We start from the raw sequence: 14734 nt of genomic DNA on the forward strand, positions 1-14734 counted from the left end.
TTGTTCGACAAGAAAATTCTTACCTGACAAACATCACCTTAGCTTCCTCCTGGATTTCTTTCAGCCATATTTCATTTTCTTTGAAACGTTCGATAATGGCATTAAGTTTCTCACCAAAGAATTTCAACACATTGTTGGTGTCAACCATTGTGATTGCTGTTCCAGAAGCCATGGCATCCCTAAATGGGAGTCAAAAAAAGTAAAGCCCACAAAAAATTCAAGCTATTCGCTTCAAATTACATATATAATTCAAACTACATTCCACTGCATATCTAAATGTTATTTAGTTTATCCATTAAAAAGTACTCCCAACTAAACTAGGCAAAATTTTCAAGATTTTTTTTTGTCTTTGTCCCTCTGCTCCCTTCCACTACATAAAAGGTCACTAACAGAAAATTGTAATGAGTTCTATATACAGACCATGACCAAGGAAGCAATTGAATAATTGGTTGCCTTGGTACTTTTCATTGGGAAAAGTTACAGGAATAGTGAAAGTAATAAGGTATACTGAAAGACATAGTTAAGTTGCAGAATCATTTATCTACTATAGGAAAAAAGTGCAGAAATAACAGTTTACAAAAACCATACTAGACAGTGTGTTGTATCTTGGAATAATTCACTGGTGGCCACCATTAGGCCTATCAGGCTTGGACCAAAACTATGAAAGAATAATCCCATTGTTCCTACTCACCTGTTTTTCTTCCTTCCATATACCTCTGAATTTTGGCTGTACAAATATTAAATACCCTTTCAAAACCATTTGAGAATCTGTACCTGCCTTTCTTACAAGAAGAGCTGTATAAAACTTCTTTCCTCATGTCGCCTGCATTATTTTTTAATCAATATCAATGGCTCAGATGATCGTGGGTGGTCATGATGGGAGGAATTCACTCCCATTACACAAGTGGAAACAGGGAATTTCCACACATGTAGTTTAATTCAATGCACCAGAATCATGGGGGGAACTGACTGTGGGTGAAAATCACTAGACCTGACAAATTTTAGGTATTTATTAACTACTTCCTGCTAGAAAATATCCTGAAAAATGTCAGAGCAATATAACACGGATACAGGCCCTTCGGCCCAACCAGTCCATACCAACCACAGTGTCCACCCAGATAGTCCCAATTTCCTGCATTCGGCCCATATCCCTTTAAACCCCACACCTGCATGTACCTGGCCAAGTGCTTCTTAAATGGTACTACTGTACCTACCTCAACCACTTCCTCCAGCAGCTCGTGCCATATACTCACCACCCACTGCATGTAAAGGTTGCCCCTCAGGTCCCTTTTAAATCTTTCCCCTCTCACCCAAAACCTATGCCCCGTAGTTTTGGACTCCCCTACCCTGGGGAAAAGACTTATCATCCACCTTATCTATGCCTGTCATAATTTTAAACATTTTTAAGGTGGTCCCTCATTCTCTTACGTTCCAAGGAATAAAGACCCAGCCTGGCCAACTTCTCCCAATAACTCAGGCCCTCTAGTCCTGGCAACATTCTCGTAAATTTCTTCTGCACTCTTTCCAGTTTAACTAAATCTTTCCTCCAACAGGCTAATCAAAACTGTATACAGTACTCCAAGTGCAGCCTCATCAACAACTTATACAATTGCAATATAATGTCCCAGCTCCTTTACTCATTGCCCTGACTGATGAAGGACAATGTGCTAAACATCTTTTTCACCACCTTGTCTACCTATGATGCTGCTTTCAACAAACTATGCACTTTGTACTCCTAGGTCCCTGATAAGCTAGAATTACTGCTCAGACTTTTGTCCCAAAAATGATTTCACCCAATGCCTCACATTTCCAGTTACAATTCTTTATGTTTTAACTTGTACATTAAATGTGCATGTTCAAATCCCTATTTAGCACTGTATAATTTTTAACAAAGTTTAAAAATGTGCATTTTACTTCCAAGTGAAGAATTATCACATGATGCATTGTGATTGGCTGCTTGGCCAGCTTGATGATGATGATGGACATCAGGCTTTGCCTTGAACTGCTAAGGTCAGCAAAGGGGAAATTCTCATTAGAAATTGCCAGATCTTTGCAAGAAGCTTCAAGGCCAGTGCCAAGCACTCATGTTTTACTGCTAATTGCAAATTTTGTGCCCTTAAGTTTACAAATCAGCCATAGAAACTCAAAGGTAGAACCTCCAGAGTCGTAATCTCAGAATTACCCCCTTTGCCACAATTGAGGATGATAGGTCAGATAAGGGGATAAGGCCAGTAATTGGGATTAGAATAGTTTTTTTTCTTCTTCTTCCCCCATTCCCCATTTCTATTTCCCTTTCCTTGGAGCAGACTCGATGGGCCGAATGGCCTGCTTCTGCTCCCTTGTCTTGTGATCTTGTGAAATGAAGGCTGAAGAGCTGGTGCAGGAGAGGGCTTTAGGTACTTGGATCACTGGGACCACAACTAGGGCACGTGGGCCTTGTATGAGGAGAATGGGTTACATCGGAACTGGGTGGTTTGCTCACACTACTCGGAGGGTTTCAATTAATTAGGCATGGGGATGGGAAACGCAGCAGCAGTGTAGCAGATGGAGAGATTGACCTGAATATAGAGGATAAATCAACCAAATCCAGAGCAGACAGAGGAAGATTAGAGAGCATTTGGGGGGGGGGGGGGGGCAGCGCGCGGTGGGGGAAGCAAAACAACATCTGACAAGTGGGAGTCTTTTAAAACAGCACGGACAGTATGTTCTGGCAAGGTTGAAAGGAAAAGATAAGATTAGAGAATCTTTGATGACAAACTTTATTGAGGGTTTGATCAGGAAAAAGGAAGCACATGGGTACATGCAACGACAATCAATCCTGAAGAACAAAGATTGTAGGAGAGAAATTAAAGAAATTGGGAGAGCAAACAGAGGTCATGAAATATCCTTCGCAGGTCAGACTGAGAATCCCAAGTCATTCTAAGTATAATAGGAGCAAGAGCTTAGTAGGGGATAGCACAGGCTTTCTTAGGGAGCAATGGGGTAATATACTGTATGTGTGGAGCCAGGGGATATGAGCCAGGTCCTAAATGAATTCAACTTGTCTTTATTCACCAAGGACACGGAGGACTGTGAATTCACAGGGGAATACATTGATTAATTGGACCACATAGTTATTAAGAAGGTGGAAGTGGTTTAGATGTCTTGGAACACAAGGGTGGACAAGATCTAACCCAGAATGCTATGGGAAACAAGGGGGGAGATGGCAAACAGAGGCTTTGATGGAGATTTTTGCATCTTTGTTTGCCATAGGTGAGGTCCTGGAAAACTGGAGGAGAGCTAATGTTGTTCCTTTAAGGGCAGCAAGAATAAGCTAAGTAACTGCAGGCTGGTGAGCCTTGCGTCAGTGGTAAGGACATTATTTGAGGAATTACTAAGAGACACGATTTATGTTCATTTGGAAAGGCAGGGACTGATTAGAAATAGTCTGCTTGGCTTTGTGAGGTGGAAAATCCTGTTTCATAATTTTTATTTTAAATTGAGGGATAACAAAGGAGAGTGGTGGAGACAGGGCAGTAGATGTTTTCTATATGGAATTCAAGGTACTTGATGAAGTACTGCATAGTACACTGGTCCAGAAGGTTAAGAAATAATCAGTTTCAAGGCAAGCTGGCTAACTGGATTTAAAACTGGCTTGATGGTGGGAAGCAAAGGGTAGTGGTGGAAGGGCACTTTCCTGTTAGGAAGTCTGTGACAAGAGGTGTACCACAGGGATCGGTGCTGCAACCTTTGCCGTTTATGATATATATCAACTTGGATATCAATGTAGGAGATATGATAAGTATACAGGTGACACAAAAATTGATGGTGGTGTAGATAGTGAGGACATTTATCTAAGTTGGGCAGGGAGTTGGCAGATGGATTTTAATCCTGACAAGAGCAAAGTAATGCATTCTGGGAAGTCAAATTGGCTCAGGAAAGGGGAGAGATTGTAAAAGTCACACATTAGCATTCCACATGGAGTAGAAAATAAACTTATCAGGAGTACAGCCTATGGTTGAATTTAAAGGCCAAAGTTTTGCCATTTCCCTGCATTGATTTCAACCGTCTTCCCTACGAGCTCAGCTAAAATTTTATGCCGATGCATAGTTCCTTTATGTTACAAAAGGCTCCTCTCCTGGTTTGAGAAAAATAATTGGTATTCCTTGTGCCTTCTTACCCAATCCTCATTGACTTTCTACCCAATTACCATGTACGTTTTGCTCCAGCGTTCCATTGATAAGTGTGTGTGGGGCATCAAGGAGAAAACACTTCAGTGACAGGAAATCATACCTCACACAAAAGGCAGAAAGTAGCACCAAATCCAATTACATTCAATAATGCTCCCAAAGAATACAAAACTTATGAATTTGGGGAGTCAGGGATTCAGTGCAGCAAATGAAAAGCTTAGCAAATGAAAAGCTAAGCTTCCTGCTTAGTGAGCTAATCTCAGAGGTTTAACAAGGTACTACTGACCTATTACACACACTTCCTGCCCCACATGGGAACTCCAGGACTCTTTCTTTGTCCTGGACAACTGAAGAAAAAGAGTTGTCAGCTCCATGCTTTAGAGTATGAGCAACAGCTGACAGAACAGGCCCTTCGGCCCACAATGTTGTGCCGACAAAGCTAATCCCTCCTACCTACAGAATGCCCATATCCCTCCACTTTCCTTTCATTCATGTGCCCATCCAAGCCCCTCTTAAGAGCCCCCAATGAATTTGCCTCCACCACCCTATCAGGCAACGCATTCCAGGCATTCACCACTCCGAGTAAAAAACATCTCTCTCATGTCTGTTCTGAACCTCCCCCCTCTCACTTTAAATGCATGCCCTCTGGTATTGGATCGCTCAATAATGGGAAAAAGATTTTGCCTGTCCACCCTATCTATGCCCCTCAATTTTATACACTTCGAACAGATCTCCCCTCAGCCTCCACCGCTCCAGAGAAAAGAGCCCAAGTTTGTCCAGCCTCTCCTGACAGCACATGCCCTGTAATCCAAGCAGCATCTGAGTAAACCTCTTCTGCACCCTCTTGAAAGCCTCGATATCCGTCCTATAGTGAGGAGACCAGAATTGCACACAATACTCTAAACGCAGCCTAAGCAGAGTTCTATAGAGATGCATCATAACTGCTCAACTCCTATATTCAATACCCTGATTAATGAAAGCAAGCATTCCAAAAGCCTTCTTTACCACCCTCTCTACCTGTGTGGCCACTTTCAGTGAGCAATGGACTTGCACCCCAAGGTCTCTCTGCTCTTCAACACAGTTTTGCCCTTAAGAGTGTACTGCCTCTTGACATTAGTCCTACCAAGGTGCAACACCTCACATTTATCTGGGTTAAACTCCCATCTGCCATTTCTCTGCCCACATCTACCACTGATCTATATCACGCTGTATCCATCGCCAGTCTTCTACACTATTCACAACTCCGCCAATCCTGGTATCATTTGCAAACTTACTAACCCACCCATCAACATACTCATCCAGGTCATTTATGTACATCACGAACAGCAGAGGTCTCAGTACAGATCCCTGCAGAACACCACTACTCACAGGCCTCCAGCCCAAATAAGTCCTTTCAACCACTACCCTCTGTCATCTACGGGCAAGCCAGTTCTGGATCCACTCAGTCAATTCTCCACTGACCCCATGCATCCAAACTTTCTTAATTAACCTATTATGTGGGACCTTGTCAAATACCTTATTGAAGTCAATATAGATGGCATCCACAGCTCTACCTTCATTAATCTCTCTTGTCTCCGTCAAAAAACTCAACCAGGTTAGTAAGATATGACTTGCCCCACACAAAGCCATGCCGGCTTTCCCTAATCAAGCCACTGGATTCCAGATGCTCGTATATCCTATCTCTAAGAATTTTCTCGAGCAATTTCCCTGCAACTGACACGAGACTCACCAGTCTACAGTTCCCCGGATTTTCCCTGGTTCCTTTCTTAAATAGAGGAAGGACATTAGCCACTCACCAGTCCTCCAGGACCTTACCCGTGGTCAAAGAGGATACAAAGATACTGGTCAAGGCCCCAGCAATTTCATCTCTCGCCTCCCTCAGTAACCTGGGGTATATACTAACAGGCCCCAGGGACTTATCCACCTTAAAACTGTTTCGGAGACCTAACACTACCTCCTCCTTGACCCCTAAATGCCCTAACATGTTTCTGCCCTCAGTTCCAATTTCTGCATCCTGTATGTCCCTTTCCTGTCTCACTGAAATGTGGCTCACACCTGCCTCACCTGACTGTGCTATTCAACCTGAGGGCTTCTCAATTCATCGAATGGACCGTACAGCGTCCTCAGGCAAAGTTAAAGGCAGAGGGGTCTGCTTCTTAATCAATAACTTATGGTGCTCAGACGTGACTGTCCTGGCAAGCTCCTGCTCACCCAGCCTGAAATATTTAACGGTGAAGTGTTGACCATTCTACCTGCCAAGGGAGTTCACTTCAGCTCTCCTGATGGCAGTCTACATCCCACCACAGACGGACATGAAGCCTGCACTCAATGAGCAATACTCAGTGGTCAACAACCTTGAGACAGGATACCCTCAAGCCCTCTTCATCATCGCATGGGACTTCAATCAGACCAACTTCAAGACTGTGTTACCAAAATACTATCAGCACATCGCCTGCTCCACCAGGGGCGCCAACACCCTTGACCACTGCTATACAACCAAAGATGCCTTCCGAGCCACCCCTCATCCTCACTTTGGGAAAATCAGATTACCAGGCTGTGCTCCTTCTCCCTGCATACAAACAGAAACTGAAATGGGAGGATCCAGTACAGAGAGTCGTGCAGTGCTGGTCTGAGGAAGCAGATGAGTTCCTACGTGATTGCTTTGAGACAGTGGACTGGTCCATGTTCAAAGACTCAGCTGCCAGCCTTTATAAGTATGCCACCACCGTCACAGACTTTATCAGCAAGTGTGTGGAGGACTGTGTACCAAAGACGACAATACAGGTGTTCCCAAACAGGAAACCATGGATGAACGGGGAGATCCACTCCCTGTTGAAGGCGAGGACTGCTGCACACAAAATCTGATGATCCAGATCTGTACAAGAAATCGAGGTATGACCTTCGGAAAGCTATCAAGGATGCCAAGAGGCAATACTGACTCAAAATAGAGTCCCTGACCAGCCATCAGTTATGGCGGGGCTTATATGCCATAACAGGCTACAAGACGAAGTCAAGGCTGCATAGTTAACAACAGCACATCCTTCCATGATGAACTTAACACATTCTATGCGTGTTTTGAACAGAAGGGAAGCGGATTGTCACCATCCACCCTGACAGCCTCCGATGCAGCTGAACCGGTGATCACAGTGGAGGACCCAAGATCAGTCTTCTGGAGAGTGAACACGAGGAAAGCACCTGGCCCAGATGGTGTCCATGGCTGTGTGCTCAGATCTTGTGCTGATCAGCTGACAGAAGTATTTGCAGACATATAGTGGCATGCAAAAGTTTGGGCACCCCAGTCAAAATTTCTGTTACTGTGAATAGCTAAGCGAGCAAAAGATAACCTGATTTCCAAAAGGCATAAAGTTAAAGATGACACATTTCTTTAATATTTTAAGCAAGATTTCTTTTTTGTTATTTTGAAACTGTAAAAGATGGAAATAAAAAAGGAAGAGGGCCTGATGCAAAAGTTTGGGCACCCTGCATGGTCAGTACTTAGTAACACCCCCTTTGGCAAGTATCACAGCTTGTAAACGCTTTCTGTAGCCAGCTAAGGGTCTTTCAATTCTTGTTTGGGGGATTTTTGCCCATTCTTCCTTGCAAAAGGCTTCTAGTTCCGTGAGACTCTTGGGTCGTCTTGCATGCACTGTTCTTTTGAGGTCTATCCAGATTTTTGATGATGTTTAGGTCGGGGAACTGCACTTCCAGAATTTGCTGGTATTTAATTGAATTCATTCTTCCCTTTACCAGTGAAATATTCCCCGTGCCACTGGCTGCAACACAAGCCCAAAGCATGATTGATCCACCCCCATGCTTAACAGTTGGGGAGGTATTCTTTTCATGAAATTCTGCGCCTTTTTTCTCCAAACTTTCCTGCGTCCTCACCACAAAATTCAGTATCAGAAGTTTGCAAAAGAACATCTAAACAAGCCTGATGCATTTTGGAAACAAGTCCTGTGGACTGAAGTTAAAATAGAACCTTTTGGCCGCAATGAGCAAAGGTATGTTTGGAGAAAAAAAGAAGAGGGTGCAGAATTTCATGAAAAGAACTCCTCTCCAACTGTTAAGCATGGGGGTGGATTGATCATGTTTTGGGCTTGTGTTGCAGCCAGTGGCATGGGGAACATTTCACTGGTGGAGGGAAGAATGAATACCAGCAAATTCTGGAAGCAAACATCACAGAGTCTATAAAAAAAGCTGAAGATGAAAAGACGATGGCTTCTACAACACGATAATGATCCTAAACACACCTCAAAATCCACAATGGACTACCTCAAGAGGCACAAGCTGAAGCTTTTGCCATGGCCCTCACAGTCCCCCAACCTAAACATCATTGGAAGTCTGTGGATAGACCTCAAAAGAGCAGTGCATGCAAGACAGCCCAATCTCACAGAACAAGGAAGAATGGGCAAAAATCCCCCAAACAAGAATTGAAAGACTCTTAGCTGGCTACAGAAAGCATTTACAAGCTGTGATACTTGCCAAAGGAGGTGTTACTAAGTACTGACCATGCAGGGTGCCCAAACTTTTGCTTCAGGCTCTTTTCCTTTTTTGTTATTTTGAAACTGTAAAAGATGGAAATAAAAAAGTAATCTTGCTTAAAATATTAAAGAAATGTGTCATCTTTAACTTTATGCCTTTTGGAAATCAGGTCATCTTTTACTCACTTAGCTATTCACAGCAACAGAAATTTTGACCAGGGTGCCGGAACTTTTGCATGCCACTGTATTTAACGTCTCCCTGCTTCAATCTCAGGTTCCCACCTGTTTTAAGACCACTATCATCCAGGTACCAAAGAAAAGCAAGGTAACATGCCTCTGACCAGTGGCTCTGACATCCACCATCATGAAGTGCTTTGAGAGGTTGGTCATGTCACGCATCAACTCCAGCCTCCCAGACAACCTGGACCCACTGCAATTCGCCTTTCGCCGAAACAAGTCTGCAGCGGATGCCATCTCCCTGGCCCTACACTCAGCTCTGGAGCATCTGGACAGTAAAGACACCTACGTTAGACTATTGTTTACTGACTACAGCTCTGCCTTCAATACTATAATCCCAAGCAAGCTTGTCACCAAACTCCGAGACCTAGGACTCAACACCTCCCTCTGTAACTGGATCCTTGACTTTCTAACAGACCACAATCAGTGAGGATAGGCAGCAATACCCCCAGCACGATTATTCTCAATACTGGTGCCCCACAAGGCTGCGTCCTCAGCCCTCTACTCGACTCCCAATATACTCATGACTGTGTGGCCAGATTCTGCTCTAACTCCATCTACAAGTTTGCAGATGATACCACCATTGTAGGCCATATCTCAAACACCGATGAGTCAGAGTACAGGAAGGAGATAGAGAGCTTGGTGGAATGGTGTCATGACAACAACCTTTCCCTCAATGTCAACAAAAGAGCTGGTTATTGACTTCAAGAAAGGGGGCGGTGTACATGCACCTGTCTACATCAATGGTGCTGAGGTCAAGAGAGTTGCAAGCTTCAAGTTCCTGGGAGCGAACATCACCAACAGCCTGTCCTGGTCAAATCACATAGATGCCACGGCCAAGAAAGCTCACCAGCGCCTCTACTTCCTCAGGAAGCTAAAGAAATTTGGTTTGTCCCCTTTGACTCTCACCAACTTTTACTGATGCACCATAGAAAGCATCCTATCTGGATGCATCACGGCTTGGTATGGCAACTACTCTGCCCAGGACCACAAGAAACTGCAGAGAGTTGTGGACAGCCCAGCGCATTACGGACACCAGCCTCCCCTCCTTGAACTCTGTCTTTACCTCTTGTCTTGGTGAAGCAGCCAGCATAATCAAAGACCCCACCCACCCAGGACATTCTCTCTTCTCTCCTCTTCCATTGGGTAGAATATACAGGAGCCTGAGGGCATGTACCACCAGACTTAAGGACAGCTTCTACCCAATGTGATAAGACTATTGAACGGTCCTCTTATACAATGAGATGGACTATGACTTCACGATTTACCTTGTTGTGACCTTGCACCTTATTGCACTGCACTTTCTCTGTAGCTGTGACACTTTACTCTGTACTGTTATTGTTTTTACCTATACTACATCAATGCACTCTGTACTACCTCAATGTAACTGCACTGTATAATGAATTGACCTGTACGATCAGTATGCAAGACAAGTTTTTCACTGTACCTCAGTACAAGTGACAATAATAAACTAATACTGAAGAGAGATACTCATTCAGAACCTCACCCACATCCTCTGCATCCAAACATAGATTCCCTTCTTTATCCTTAAGTGGTCCTACCCCTTCCCTCATTATGCTCTTATTCCTTGCATTGGAATAGAATGCCTTTGGATTCTCCTTAATCCCACTTGCCAAGGACCTTTCATGGCCCCTCCTGGCTTTCCTAATTCCTTTCTTGAGTTCATTTCTAGCTTCTTTATAGTCCTCGTGTGCTCTATCTGATCCTAATTTCCAAAGCTCTACATACATGTCCTTTTTCTTCTTGACCAAGTTCACCTCTGGACATCCAAGGCTCCCTTATTTTCCCATTCATGTCCTTCCATCTAATTGGGACATACCTATCTTGTCTCCCATGTATTTGATCCCTAAACACTTTCCACATGTTCAACGTGGACTTGGCAACAAAAAGGTGTTCCCAGTTTACTCTACCTAGTTCCTGCCTTATGCTTTCATAATTAGCCCCATACTTGTCCTTATCAATTAGCTATCTTGAAAGTTAATGAGCTGTGGTCACTGTTCCCCCATTGCTCACCCACTGATAAGTGAGTCACCTGGCCAGGCTCATTACCCAACACCAGGTCCAGAATAACCTTTCCCCTTGTTGGACTGTCAACATATTGATTTAAGAACCCCTCCTGGATACACATAACAAATTCTGCCCCATCTAACTCCCTTGCACCAAAAAGGTCCCAATTTATATTAAGTAAGTTGAAGTCTCCTATGACCACAACCCTGTAATTGTTATACATTTCCCTAATCTGTTTGCATATCCCTTCCTCAATGTCCCAGTGGCTATTGGGAGGTCTATCGTACACCCCTAAGAGAGTGAGTGCACCCTTCCTATTCCTGAGTTCTACCCATATAGACTGTGTCCGAGCCATCCATTATGTCTCCCCAGAATGCAGCTGATATATTATCTCTAACTAGTATTGCAACTCCTCCACCTCTTTAAACCCCCTTCTCTATTCTTCTGAAAACTTCAGAACCCTGGTACATCGATCACCCATTCCCCTCCCTCAACTAAGTCTCTGTAATGGCCACAACATCATAGTTCCACATACTGATCCATGCTCTAACTTCATCACTCTTGCCCATAATACTCCTAGCATTAAAATACAACCACTTCAAACCATTTGTCCCATCACATCTGTTATTAGGAATCTGCCTAATACTACATTCCCTGACATCAGCCCTTCTGCCCGTTCCCTCACTTACTGACCTGTTGTTCCAGTTCCCATTCCCCTGTGAAGCTTGTTTAAACCTTCCCCAGTAGCATTAGCAAACCTCCCTGCCAGGATATTGGTTCCCCTCCAGTTCAGGTGCAACCCGTCCCTCTTGTGCAGGTCACCCTTTCCCCAGAAAAGGTTCCAATGATCCAAGAATTTGAAACCCTACCCCATCTCCTCAGCCACTCATTTGTCTGTGCTATCATCCTGTTCATTCCTTCACGAGCTTGTGGCACTAGGAGTAATCTGGAGATTACTACCTTGGAGGTTCTGCTCTTCAGCCTCCTTCCTAACTCCCTATACTCATTGGGCAGGACCTCCAACCCTCTCCTGCCTATGTCATTGATACCAATATGCACCACGACCTCTGGCTGCTCACCCTCCCCCTTAAGAATATTCTACAACCGCTTTGAGACATCCAGGACCCTAGCACCCAGGAGGCAACACACCATCCTGGTGTCTCTTCTGCAGTGGCAGAATCTCCCGTCTGTTCCCCTAACTATCGAGTCCCCTATGACTACCACTCTGCCTAACTTTACCCTTCCCTTCTGAGCCTCAGAGCCAACCACAGTGCTATGGGCCTGGTTGCTGCTGCCTTGCCCAGATAGGTCACCCCCCTCAGCAGTATCCAAAGGGGTATCCGTTACTGAGAGGAATGGCCACAGGGAACCCTGCACTGACTTCTTCTTCCCCCTACCACGACCCGACTCCTGCCCTCCGGGTATAACCACCTGCTCAAAAGTCCTATCTATGATTCGCTCAGCCTCCCGGATGATCCTTCGTTCATCCAATTCCAGCTCCTTAATCCGGTCTTTCAGGAGCTGAAGTTGGCTGCACTTCCCACAGGTGTAGTCATCAGGGACATCATCAAGTTCCATGAATTCCCACATCACTAAGCTCCAAAGTATTGAAACACAGCAATCTCCAGGAAACGGTTACCTGTGGTTCAAGAAAGTGCAGTTAAAGAGCAACTCTGAGACAAAAAAAATCCCAAGGCAGCTTGTTCTCTAACCAGTATGCAGCTCTCAATGCTGATGGGGGAAGAACAGCCAGAGCCAAGTTCTTAGCAGCATGGGTGCTTCAACTGTACAAGGACTGAGATGGAATTCTATTGTTGGGTAAACAGACAAGTGATTTGGCAGTCACAGATGTGATTCTAGGTTGTTAGTTGCCTCTGATGGTTGGGTCAAGGATACCACCAAGAAGCTATAGAAATCAGTACCAATGATATAGATGGAGAAACAGAAAAAAGGTACTGTAGACAAAAATAGAGTTAGGAAGAGATTGAAAAATCAGAACTCAAAAGGCACATTCTAGCAGTTACCACAGCTGCTACAAGACAATGAGCAGAAAGCAAGAAATTGGATGAATGTGTGGCTGAATGGAGGGTTTACATTTTCCACACCACTGGGTTCAGTTCTCAGGGTGGTGGGACCCATACAAGCCAGATGGACAGCACCACACCAGGACTCTGATCAATATTCTCATAGGTTGGTTGGTACTATTGCAGAGGGTTTAAACTTGACAGCCAAGCAGCAAAACAAAAAAAAAAGGCAGAACAGCAAATAGAAAAACAAATTGAAAAGCAGAGAAGTGACAATTAGAAAGTAGGCAACAAAAAAGTCTGATTGAAGTCAAAGGTATCAACATTAATGCAAGGGGGTATAATGAACAAAGTAGATATGTTGAGAGCACTGAGACATATGGAAAGATACAACTATTACAAAACCATGACTTAAATGGTCAGGAATGGAAGCTCAATGTTCCTCTAATAGTTTTCATTCATAGAAGGGAATTCAAATAAGATAGGTGGAAATATTTAATCAGAAAAACAATCACAGCTATGAGAAAGGGTGATTTGTTAGAGGGATTATCAAATCAGAATTGAACAAAGGGTTAGTCATTTGGGAGCATACTATAGACCTAAACAGTCCAAGAGAGTTAGAGAAGCAAACTTACAGTCAAGTTTTTGATAAGGTAGGTTTAATCAGGGGGAAGTTTTAATTATCCATTATTAAGTAGAATACAGTGTAAAGGGTATAGATGGACAGAACACTAAAATAGCCTTCAGAATTTTAAGCCATATGTAGCAAGCCACACAGGGGATGACAATTCAGGCAAATGAAATTTGCAAATGAAACTGGGTAGTTGAAGACCAATTTTTAATTATGCTAATTATAATTAGATTTAGTACATTTAGTAATAAAAGAAAAATAGGAGTGGAAGGTTCAAATTGGGATAAAACCAAGTTTACTAGATAGAAACAATTTAACAAAAATGGATTCCAGACAGTTGTTAGAAGATTGATCAGCGTTAGAGCAATGGAAGGCATTTAAGAAAGAGAATCGTGGTGTCCAAGACAAACGTGTTTCCACAGAGCAAAAGGGTGGATAGGCAAAACTAGAGCTCCCTGGGTGAAAAGGTGTATAAAGAGAGGGCAAGCAAAACAGCAAAGGGAATTCAATTGAGCAGAAAACCAAATAGGGAATGGAAAATGTAAGATTAAATTTAAAAGGAAAACTGGAAATCAAAGGCAGTATGAAAAATTTCTGGCAAGTAAAACAAAAAGACAGACAATCTGTTTTACAAGTGCAAATAGACTACCATGGAAACAGTCTAGCTAATTGGGACCAGAAAAAAAAACCTGCACATGGAGGCAGAGTATGTAGGGAAGGTTCTTGATGGATATTTTGCAACCATCTTCAGAGGAGGTTAATGCTGTTGTTGCAGTTCAGGAGAACTCAGAAATACTGGATGAGATAAAGATAGTTATAGATGTGCCAGTAAGGGTTTTAGCATCTTTGAAAGTGGAAAACTCACCAGATCCAGGTGTAACATAATCATAGTTTGATGAAAGGTGACAGATTGAAATGTTAACTGTTTCTCTCTCTACTGATGTTGTCCAGACTGCTGAATGTTTCTAACATTTCCTATTCTTTACTTCACATTTCCAGAATCTGGACCATTTAGCTTTTTGAAGTATACCCAAAGCCATTAAAAGTATTAAGGGGTAAAATTGCCAAGGCTCCAACTACAAACTTTCAATCCTCTTCAGCACAGGAGTGCCACCAGAAGACTGTTAATGTTATACTGTTGTTTAAAAAGGGGAGCAAGAAACC

General features: G+C 43.4%; 1 protein-coding gene across 1 annotated transcript in view; it reads right to left on the minus strand.

Annotated features, from left to right (window-relative positions):
• Positions 1-14734, minus strand: part of LOC127578019 (inner centromere protein-like) — a 55609-nt gene that overhangs the window by 31513 nt on the left and 9362 nt on the right. Inside the window, exon 2 of the mRNA XM_052029732.1 lies at positions 24-179. Within this exon, the coding sequence (XP_051885692.1) occupies positions 24-172 (149 nt within the window). The 5' untranslated portion in view covers positions 173-179. The remainder of the gene's footprint in view (positions 1-23; positions 180-14734) is intronic.

The sequence above is a fragment of the Pristis pectinata genome, chromosome 14 (assembly GCF_009764475.1).
Source record: "Pristis pectinata isolate sPriPec2 chromosome 14, sPriPec2.1.pri, whole genome shotgun sequence".
Classification (NCBI taxonomy): Eukaryota; Metazoa; Chordata; class Chondrichthyes; order Rhinopristiformes; family Pristidae; genus Pristis; species Pristis pectinata.